We start from the raw sequence: 11129 nt of genomic DNA, 5'->3' as shown, positions 1-11129 counted from the left end.
TGAATCGTACCAGACTCAGGACAGACCCTGTGGAGACGCACAAGCAATATCCTCCCAGTTTCACAACATGAAGAACTTATCACCCCATTCGGCCACTGTGTAACTTCTTTACAAGACCTGCCTGAGTTCAAAGGGAATTCTTTGGGGGCAGTTCTCTGGTCTGTGTTATACAGGGGGGCAGACTGGGGGAGTCACAATGGGCCCCTCTGGCCTTGGAATCTATGACTCTATGAAGAATTGTAGAAAAATGCGATTCACTCAGTGTGATTTTACGGTGCCCCCTTGTGTGAAGAGGGCAGACGTGCAGCATGTTACCATGAAACGTTGCATTATGCCAAGAGCTGGGCAAATATCACGGCAAATCTTTCACCAATATTATCTGAATTTTCAAAGAGATTTAATTCCTTGTGTGTTTCCTCTGTGCTGGTAGTCTAGGAAATGAGTTTACTGGCAGGGCTGTCCCTGGAGCTAGTGAACAGTAGAGCACTAGAAAACGTGTGCTGAAAATATTCATGTGATTCGAACCACCCACACACCCATCCCCTCCCCAGCACATTCATACACAAAACCTCAGCAACAACCTCGGCAAGCTGCTGCTGCCTTTTCCAGATACCAGCTTCTATTTCAAAAGTCTGTTCATCTGGTTAAGCAATCTGAGGTTGCAGCTGAATTGGGGTGTGACATAGGCATGCTGAGAGGGCTGTGTTTCTGGGGATGAGGGCAGGTGGGCAGCCCAGGGCAGAGGGCTGTGGAGGTGAGGAGTGGGGGAGTGTCCCTGGATGTGGGGAGGGAGGGTGCTGCAAACATAAATGGTGCCCTCGCTGGCGATATCTTTGATGTCCAGTGACTCCGTTCATAGAAGATGCACCGGAGCACCCTGAGATCGCAGTTAACAAAGTGTATTTGCATGGAGATTTTAACACTGACCCAGGGTGAAACTGACGCCGGCCAGGGGCCAGCACAAGGCTTATGCACTACATAGCTCTAAGGTGGAAGGAATGGGACTGAAGGGGCACTCGTGGGGCATGTCGATTCTGTGCTGTCCCCGTGGGCAGGAGCAGAGTTTGCCCCCATCTCCATAAGCCCCCTGCTAACCACCTCCAGCATCCACATTATCCACGGGGGAATCTCCAGCCACCACCACCACCATCGACAGGGCCTCAGACACAGTGGGGCAGTTTCAGCTGCCAAAGCAACTACAGGGCCTGGAAGCAGAATTTGACCCTCTATCCCCAGCCAGACAGGGCCTAGGTCAGCCCTGGCGTACTTTCACTGGGCAGCAGGGTTTTATGTCCTTTCGTGACGCCGCCCTGAGCAGACAAGATCCCTGGGCGAGGTGTTGATCAAAGGGGAGGAGACGTTTTTGCCAACTTCCTCGGCAAACCGCGCTTTGCATATTGATCGGCCTGCCTTCATAGCCAAGCACCTTTTGCTGACTCTGAGCATGGAACCGGCGTGCAGGCAGTGAGAGGGGAAGGGTTCCCAGGAGTTTCTTTTATGCATGGTTTGTGCAGAGTCTTCATGTGTCAGATAAACACAATGGGCCAGACCTATCCCTGCTAAGACTCCACCAAAGCCGGGGGTTTACACCAGGATTGGATTTGGCCCTTACTTTCCTTGTTTTAATTACTTCCTTATCAATCGTACAGGTGATATGTGCGAGTGTTGAGCAGGTAGCGAGTTGGTTTTGAGCCTCATCACAATTGTTCCGGCTTTGTTCTGACGAGCTGTAGGATGAAATATGACGGCGCCAGGAGTGGAAAAGAGAGAGAGGGTGTCTGGGTGCAGAAACACTATACATAGTGCGATGTAGCTAGCCAACTCTGGGCTCAGGGCTGACGTTTGCCTTGTCTATCAGCCTCTGTTACAATATTTGTAAAGGCATTAAAAAAACCCTCCTCCAGCCAGCCTCTCCAAGAGCATGACGGAGGAGGAGGGATATCGAAATTCCTTCTCTTACAACACAACTGTTTACGTTCGGGGTCACCTCTTCTCGGAGGAGGGAACACAGAACTGCCACCCGAGGTCAGAGCCGTGGTCTATCGCAGGGGCTTTCAATCTGCTCTCACGGTTAGTTGGGCCTTGATCCTCCAGACTGTTACACAAGTGTGTCACTTTACACCCGTAATTCACTCAGATGAGTCCTTCGAGACTATTCCTGGGCACGAAGCCATGCATTGCGGGAGCGGCTCCTTGCTTTGAAACCCCAAAGGATTATCTCCAGGTCTGACTCAGGTGGGAAGCTCTTGGGGGCTTTTTGGTCTGTGTTTGTACAGCACCTAGCACAAGGGAGGGTCTGGTCCGCAGCTTGGGCTCCTCGGCACAACTGCAGGACCAGTTATCAACAGTGGCAATCCCTAAATGTGTGTGTTGGCTCTAGCCAGTGAAATAAAGCTCCTAGAGATGGCTAATGCTAACGCCACGGGGTTCTACGCTTGCCCTTTCATTCACAGCTCACCGCATGTGAGAGGATGCCGCTGTCCCCCACCCGTGGCCGCCGCCTGCGAGCTGAGCTGTTACCCCATTGGCTTTGGTCGGCTCTTTGCCCTGATCCAGCCCCGGCTCAGAGTCCACCTGGCACAAGGGTTGTTGTCGTCCCAAACTGGGCTTGTGCCGAGTCCCCTAGAGTCAGTGGGCGGCCTGGGCGGTGACGCCATCCAGTGTGCAGAGCCCTGAGCTGGGAGGTATAAAACTCCCCACCTGGGCTTCTTGAACGCTTGTCTCCTGCAGACAGGCAGACTCTGAACATGAAGGTCACTGGCCTCGTCCCGCTCCTTGGCGTGGCACTTTGCTGCTGCTCAGGTGAGTGCGATGGGGCAGTCAGAGCCCCTTTTCCCTGCTGCTGCTCCACTTGCCGACACGCCGACAGGCAAGGCTGGGAAAGCAGCCACCTGGCTGGGGGGGGACCTACCTCAGCTCCGGGCGAGAACCGTGCGCCGTTCCCAGGGATGTGATTAACGCTGGGCGTGCAGCAAAGAGCTTCCCCTGGAGCCTTGACACCTGCTTGCAGAAGGACACAGGTGGCTGCAGGCTCATGCTCTGTGTTCAGAGCTAGAGGGAGATGGGAAATAGAGATCCCGGCAGCCGGTCATTCCTGGGGCAGAGTGATGGCTCCAGCTGAGTGGGGCAATGCTGCACTGAATTACAGTGACTGAGCAGAGGGAGTCCGTGTAGCCACAGAGGCGAAAGTCCAGCCCTTCTTAACAAAACTGATGCTTAAGCCGCTGGCGTTTCCCAGCCTCCAGCTAACGGAGCGCTCCATAGGGCACATGCGTTACGCTCCCGGAGCACGCACTGCTCTCTATGGGTCCGTAACCCCTGCGTGGGGCCCTGAATCACGGGGGCTTTCCTTGTTTCTCCCGCTGATCGACCTGATTTCAGAATGCAACGGCTCCAAGGGAAATCTTGGCTCAGTCGCAGTCAGCGGGGAACTCAGGGCCCAGTCCTCGGCTGGCGTCAGTGGACATGGCTCGGATGAAGCCACTGTGGATTTACGCCAGTGGAGGATCCGGCACTTAGTGCTGAGCGGTCTCTTTTTGCAGCCGCGTGGGGAGCTCCCTCCTGGCCTGCTTCCGAGACCGTCAGCGATTCGCCAGCACGGGGCCTGATTCTGCTCTCACTTGCCGCTCCGTGACCCCAGGGAGATCAGCCATGCCGCCCGTGCCGGTGAGAGCAGAATCAGGCTCGCAAACCGCACTGTGTGGCCATGGCCCACTAACCCCAGAATAACTGAGTGTGGACAATGAAAGGTCCCTTTCTTCCGCAGCAGCACAAGGTGCAGCTTGAGCGAAGTGCAGGGCACGTCAGTGTCTCGCTGGGTTGGGTTCCTGGCAGGACCCTGCTGCGGACGTGGTGGGTTTTCTGTCGGGTGACCAAGCGGGGTGCGGGTGGCTCCGCAGGCTGGCAAAGCAGGAACGGGAGTGAGCTCACGGAGGAAGGACGCTGAGGGGGGAAGAGGCTGGTTAAGGACAGTCGCATGGAAGGGGAGCAGAAAGTCGAACGGGGTCCTGCTCACGGGATGGGCTGGGAAAGCCTGGAAGCAGCGGGAGAGTTTCTCTTGAGCCTGTGCAAGGAGCAGACTGGGAGAAGCCAGCAGCCCATTTAATCCAAGGAGTTCCCTTCTTCCTTCCCCACCCCATGTGTCTTAGGCAATGCCAAAGCTGATGGTGCGTCTGACGAAGGCAAAGAGGTAACGACTCCTTTTGTACAAATTAACTGCATGCCTGTCTTTGGCGCGACTGTTTACTTTACCAATGCACTGGAAAGCCAACACTGATAAAAGGGAGGAGGCAACATTGCCCAGTGGGTGGTGCACTGGAGTGGGAGTCAGGAGACCTGGGGCCTAACCTCAGCTCTGCTACTGACCCGCTGGGTGACCTTGGGCAAGTCACTTCCCCACTTCTCTGCTTCAGTTTCCCTAATGAGAATAGTGATGCTGATCTCCCATTGCAAAGTGCACTGAGATCTCTGCTGAAAGGTGTTAGATAAAAGCTGATCAGTCATCTTAAATGCCAAGCTAAGAACACAAGTGTTAGCATGAAAGATCAAATGACCCTGCACAGAGCCAATTGCCCACGGTGCTGCTGAATTCTGGAGGGAGAGCTCTTAGCAAGCCAGAACTGCTCACAAAGGTGTAAGTGCAGAAGAAACTGAGCGTATGATACAGCTTCCATCAGTCCTCCTGCAGGACCACTGGATTTTAATTTCTGTGGCTCCCCAGTCCCCACCAACCGCAAAGATCACCTCCAACGTGAATCTCTTTTCAGCGATGCCGTGTGTGACTGAAAGGTGTATTCATATTTCCCTTTACTCGTCCAGCTGGATTGCAGCGGTTATGCTCTTCCGGGCTGCCCAAAGATCTTGGATCCTGTCTGTGGCACCGACAACTTGACATACCCCAACAAGTGTATATTGTGCGCTGAGAACCTGTGAGTATCTGGACTCTTTCGAGTACAAATATTTCAAAGACTGCTGTTTTCACATGGGCTCTCTGCAGCTGAACTCTGCTTTAAGTCACCTTTATGATTTTTGACTTGGTGCTATTTTCAAGGATAAATAATTGCCATTCACCTCTTCCCTGCTGATGCTCTATTCCACTGCCCTAGAGTAACACGAGAGCAATCTTCACCATTATTACTGTTAGCTGTAATATTATCATAGCCCCTAGGAATCACCGTGTTTGACCAGGACCACATTGCGCTAGGTGCTGTACAAACACAGGATAAGGAGAGGATAAGACCATCCTTGTCCCAAAGAACTTTCAGTCTAAGTCTCAGACAAGAGACAGACAGACTGAGGGGGGAGTACACAGACAATATTGGACCAGTGAAACTGGTGCCCACAGCGGGGGCATGGGCCTGCATTCACGTCTCACACCCCACCAGTACCCAGCAGTGGCGTACCGAGGGAGGGGGAGGGGGCCATGCCCCCGGGTGTCGGACTGGACGGGGGCGCCGGCTGGGCCCATGTGAGAGGGGGTGGGGCCAGGTGAGGGTGGCGGCTGCTGCATTGCCTGGGGCAGGTGCAGCTCCTGGCCAGGACACTAGGCCCACGTGGGAGAGGGGTGGGGGGAGGGGCAAGGCCGGGAGTGGGGGGCGGCTGACACGCTGCTTGGGGCCAGGGACCATGGGCCGGACCCGCAGAGAGATGGGGGCCCGACCTGCCCGTGCTGGGAGCGAGTCCAGGCTCGGCCGACACAAGACCGGGTTAGGGCAGCGCCGCGCCCCTGCTGTCTGCTCCTTGGCCGCGCCCCCGCAAGCAGTGCACCCCCCCCCGACATCTGTTCCCCCCCAGCAGTGCACCCCCAATCATCTGTCTCCCCCAAGGAGCGCACCCCTCCTAGCGCCCCCCCTCAAGCAGTGCGCCCCTGTCCATTCCCTCCGCCAATCAGCGTGGCCTCTGCAGCTGTCTTGCCTCTCCCAGATGTGTGTCCCCCCCCACCAGCAGTCCACTCCTGGACGTGTATCTCCCCTCCTAGCAGTGTGCATCCCTGGGCCACACCTCCCCCCCCAGCAGCACAAGGCCCTCTCCCCCCCACCCACCCCCGCGAGAAGGGGGGAGTTGCCAATGCAAGCATTGGCCCCCAGGTGCCAGAGACCCACGGTACGCCACTGGTACCCAGCGCAAGCCGGGGAAGTAATGATCCAGCCAGCAGACCAAATTCAGTGACGAATCCTGGTCACGCGCCGCCTGAGGCGTATTGCACGTACGCTGAGCAGGTGCACATGGTGTATTGAGGCCTGATCCAAGTCACCAGCCAGGCTTCCACTGGTTTGAGTGAGGTGGGCTCTGGGGCTCATTCTTAAGGCATGTGGGTGGGTCAGGTGTGTGGAGTGGGAGATGCCAAGAGGTTCCAAGACATTTGCTGCAAAGAAAATAAGATTTACTTGATGGGAGCTGCCTGCGGTCCTCCCGTGGTATGGGCCTGTGCGAGACAGTTCTTGTAATGTACATGACATTAACTGAATGGAAACTGAGCCCAGCGATGAGCTCACAAGACATATGAGAACCCGTATTACATAGGCCAAGGTCGTTGGCATCTCGAAAAAGAGCTCCAGCTGTAACTTCTGGGATTCAGCAAGAAGGGACTCCTGGGCCCAGCTTCTGCGTCCAGCAGAGTTCCTCCAAATTTCCACTGGAGCAAATGCGGGCAGAATTTGTCCCATAGAAAAGTGAGATGGAAAAGACCTAGGTGAGCCAGTGACTGCTTCAGCTTGTCCTTACATTCTAAGGCCAAAGAGGAAGGGCTTCTAAGGGGACAGGAGTAAAAAGTAGATTAAAAAATGTCCCAGTGGATAGAATCTTAGCTATGGCATCAGGACCAGAGACCCAGCCGTCCTGGGGCCCCTGCCACATCCCTCTGAGACTCTGTAAGCAGCTACGGTGACCCGCTGTCCCTGCTCCATCTGTCTAGATGTCAGAGGGTTTTTTATAGCACAGCATTTCCTAAAGACAACACCCATCTCCACTTCCGTAGGTCCCAGGCCTCAGGTGACTGCTAAGTGATATGACACGGGGGTTGTAGAGCGTCCTGGATCCATATCAAGGGCTTGGTCCAGAGCCTGTTCCAGAGTAAAGCGAGGAGGAAGGTTTTCAAGTGAGATTCAAAGAGAGGACAGTGACGTGGGGGGTCAGGAGCAAAGGAAGGAGGAGTGAGGAGACATGGGGAGCGCAAGAACCAATTCCCCCTCCCTGCGGAAAAGGGGGCGCTGTGGTCAGAAGAACACAGCCTGATCCAAAGGCCACTGAAATGAATGAATCTTCCACTGACTTCAGGGGGCTTGGGAGGAGGCTCACGGCAAGCAGGCAGGGCAGTAGGGGACAGGGGCTGGAGAGGAAAGGTGGGAGGGTCCCTGATGGAAGGAACTGGATTCAGGGAAGCTGTTGAAGCTGATGGGGACCAGAATGACACTGGCCTACTTTTTGCAGTGAGGGTGCCATACATCGCTGCTGGAACTAGGGGAGCTGCCGCAGCCCCTGGCTTGAAGTGGTTTCCATTCTATACAGGGTTTACACTTTGGATCCAGGGTTCTCAGCACCCCCACTACACACATTGCTCCAGCACCCGGTGCGCTGTAGCAGTTTTTTCAGAGTCCCATTAATCTGAGCGGCCGGCAGGGAACACTGAAGATAGGCTGGCTTTGTCTATAAAAAAAAAAGGGGGAAAACAACTTTCCCAATCCCCTTTTAGTGTCTGAGCTACAAGATTAGACGTTCAAACAAACTCCGTGTGGTTTCCCTCTCACGGTGTGTCAGGGCTGGGGGTCTAGACCAATGCAAACTGCCTCCTTATCAGCCTTCGGGGAAAGATAAGAACCATGTCCTTGGTCTCTCTAACTTCACACAGTTTGCAGGAAATAGTGGAGGTTGCTGAGAGGCGGGATTGAGGGGCACTGGCAAAGCTCTGTGAGTGAAGGGGAAAGTCCCGGGCTGGCAGAGCAAGGGGGCTGCACATCAGGATTGAGGAGCACTGGCAGAGCTGAACGTGGGACAGTGGGTCCAGCAATGGCATAGCGGAGCACTGAAGGCCAGAAATGAGATCTCTTTAAGGAATAGCTGAGGGTGTGGAACTGGTTAGTGGAATAGTTACTGGTAAAGGGCCTGATTCGATTCTCACTTGTGCCGGTGTCACACCGGTGTCATGCCATTGTGTCACTGTTATTGAGCTGCAAAATATTCATAGCAACACACAACTGCTTGGGGCGTTGGGGTTTGGTTTTGTTTTCTGGCATGTCTAGGTGCACCTGGAAAACGGGTTTGGTTTCCCAAAGTGACAAACATTAATATTTCAAGAGAAAACAGAACCAATGTGGAGTCCATTGGGCCCACCACAAAGCAAAGCTGTTATATTTTCACATGTGCCTATTTGCATTTTCCCTGCTTGTGATATTAGAATAGTCATGAAGTATCATTCAAATGTGAAGGAGACAAAGTAGTATGTGTTTGCATGTGAAATCCCCTGCAAAGAAAACCGTAAGAAGGCCCGTCTTTAGCGAGGCAGGAGTTGCAGGTTCTTGATTGCCAGCAGGTGTCTGATGTCTGCTTTGCAACAACGAAGTAATTTATTCTGACAAGAGATGTCAGAAAGTATTAGCTCTGAGGTTTACAGGAATTAATTAACCCATGTCCCCAGTAACCCCCTGAACTGCCTGCTAAGAATACATGGGATCAGCCCGTGACTGTGTGTAATTTTAAAATGACGTTTTAATTGTTATTTTCCACCTGATATTTCTCCCTGGAGTCTGAGCGTCTCCCCCGACCAGGGGATTTGAAGCTGCCCTCGATATGTTTAACCTGTCTTTTCAGGAAAAGGAAAACTAATGTTCGCATCAAGAAAGCAGGAAAATGCTGAGTGCCTCACACACTTTCTGCCTCTGCTCAAATCCGGACAGAGCAGAACAGAAGTGGGTGTGTGAAAATTGCTGATGAAGACACACGTGGCTGAGGCTCCACCGCTTTGCTTAAACATGCAATAAATCGGAACGCATTGCAGTCACTTGCCCTGGTTTTTTCCCAATTAAAAGGCGTAAGTGTGACCTTTGGTTTGGGGCGCTGGTGAAATCTAACGAGGTGTGAGCAAAACTACTGGAGGAGCCTCCCACTCACTGCGGAAGAAATAACCAGCCTAACATTCAAAAGGGCCGATTCTGATCTCACTGACACCAGCAAAAATCCCAAATATTCCCCCCTGATTTCACGCGGGTGTATCTAAGATCGGGATCAGGCCCAAACACTTTACCCTGGCTGGGCGCTCTGGCTACTGGGAAGAGCCAAGACTGACCTACCCCATAATGAATCAGCTTCTGTCCTGGCCTGCTCAGACAGACTGCCAGGCTCATGACCTGTTTGCTGTTCACCGACAGCTCCTGTAACTCCAGAGGGAGTGGCTGGTACCTCTGAAATCCTCAGCTTCACCCCGCAGAACTAAATTCACTTTTGGCCACCTTGTCCTGGCTCGTGAGCCGTGCCGTCTGCCCTGGCACTGGGACGTTGTTGAGCCCATACATTGAACTGGGTGACTCAGGCTGTGCGTAGTCTTTGGGCTTCTCCCCGCCACGCAGCATTTCAATCCAGATGCTTCCGCTTTGGCCCTCCAGCATGGGGCCCAGGCACTGAACGCAGGGAAAGAGGGCATGGATCAGGTCTGCCCGCTAGGGGCTGCTGTTGTACCACAACTTTTTGATGGCCAAAGTTGGAAGTTGTGTTTAAAAACCCTCTGTTTTCCGTGAAACTGGCTCCATTCCCGGATCTGCAGCTGGAGACGTGAGCGCTTAAAGGGTGGCGCAGTCCAGGATTTGGACTGCGGTAATTTAAAGAAATAGAAATTTGAGGGAAATCAACGTTAGGTGTCTTGCAATTATCCTGGTGCAATCGAAATATGCTTCCCATGTGAGCAGTGTATTGTCCTGGCTGAAAACTCCTGCTGGGTGCCCCTTTCTGTGCTGCTCCCTGATTAATAAATGTCATTAGCTGCAAACCTCAATGACATTCCCTGCTTCCCCTCTCCCGGCCCGCAGCACTGGCAAACTGCAGCCTTTAAGCTACACGGGACGGTCCCCGTCCCAGAGCTGGAGCCGTCTGGGCAGGCCCATGGGAACCTTTGGTTCCTCACAGGGACTCTGCTGCACACACCCAGCTTCTTTGACTTCAGGCATGAGGCTCTGACTGCAGGATCCGAACCTAAAACTGAAAGTGGAGGGGCCAGGGCCCAGCACAGAGGCAAGGCGCTGCCCAGTGAGAAGCAGGATCAGCAGGCTTAGGCGGGTGGCACTGGTATCAAGTGGAGGGGTCTGACACGCTACGCGACCTGCACACTTCAGAACGGGAGGGCAGAGATCTTGGGACCCTGGCTGGTTTTGCAACCGTGCTCAGATGAGTCCTCGCCAGACTAATTCCAAGCGGCGAGCGCGCCTCTCCTTCTCAAATCACGTTCCCCGCCCAGCGGAAGCGAGGCCTGTCTAGAGGGGGGTGTCATGCCAAGGTCACCCAGACATATTTAAAATCAATAACCTGTCATGGTAAAAGCACAGCAGCTGCCCCACCCACCAGCGCCATCTACACTGCATTCTCAGAGTCCAGGACACAGAGAGGCAGGGTGCCCGGTGGTCAGAACTTAGGAGACCTGAATTCAGTTCCCTGTTCTGCCAGAGACTCCCTGGGTGACCTTGGAGAAAGTCACTCAGTCTCTCCGTGCCGTTAACACAGCACTTCCCCAACCCACAGAGCTACCGGGAGGATAAATACATGGAAGATTGTCAGGTGGTCAGAGACTATGGTAATAGAGGCCTTACAAGTACCATAGATTGCCCTGTGGACAGGGAAAAATGCACCCCAATGTGACTGGGCAAGCGGAAAAAGGATTACAATTTGTCACTGCTATTCAGCCTCGCTAGCGTTCCGAGTTGCACTGCACCTCCAACCCGGCCCACTGAGGCGCCTGTCAGAATTGACACAGCTGCCGTTAATTCAGAACAGCCCAATCTTGCAGCCTGGCGAAGGCTGTGAAGCTGCTAAGCTCATTTTTGCTTATTCCATTAGTGGGGGACCTGGCAGAGCAGTTTGGTTTTTACCAACTAATTAGTTTTGACAATTTTAGAAGCCACGCAAAACCCAGGTGTGGATTCAGAACG

General features: G+C 53.7%; 1 protein-coding gene across 1 annotated transcript; it reads left to right on the top strand.

The window, feature by feature from the left end:
* The first annotated feature begins 2747 nt into the window (after positions 1-2747).
* On the top strand, positions 2748-8851 carry LOC137144412 (pancreatic secretory trypsin inhibitor-like). Its single transcript, XM_067534714.1, has 4 exons — positions 2748-2802; positions 4149-4189; positions 4819-4928; positions 8806-8851. Exons 1-4 carry the CDS (start codon positions 2748-2750, stop codon positions 8849-8851), a joined length of 252 nt encoding a protein of 83 aa, XP_067390815.1.
* Positions 8852-11129: the final 2278 nt, after the last annotated feature.

The sequence above is a fragment of the Emydura macquarii genome, unplaced genomic scaffold (assembly GCF_026122565.2).
Source record: "Emydura macquarii macquarii isolate MOO-44397 ecotype Brisbane River unplaced genomic scaffold, CSIRO-AGI_Emac_v2 contig_378, whole genome shotgun sequence".
Lineage (NCBI taxonomy): Eukaryota > Metazoa > Chordata > Testudines > Chelidae > Emydura > Emydura macquarii.
This window is presented reverse-complemented; position numbering and strand designations above follow the sequence as displayed.

Excerpts from the sequence above, each read along its gene's own strand:
- LOC137144412 (XM_067534714.1), top strand. The coding sequence starts at position 2,748 with ATGAAGGTCACTGGCCTCGTCCCGCTCCTTGGCGTGGCACTTTGCTGC. Across the intron at positions 2,803-4,148 it reads GGCACTTTGCTGCTGCTCAG|GCAATGCCAAAGCTGATGGT; the intron begins GTGAGTGCGATG and ends CATGTGTCTTAG. Across the intron at positions 4,929-8,805 it reads ATATTGTGCGCTGAGAACCT|GAAAAGGAAAACTAATGTTC; the intron begins GTGAGTATCTGG and ends CTGTCTTTTCAG.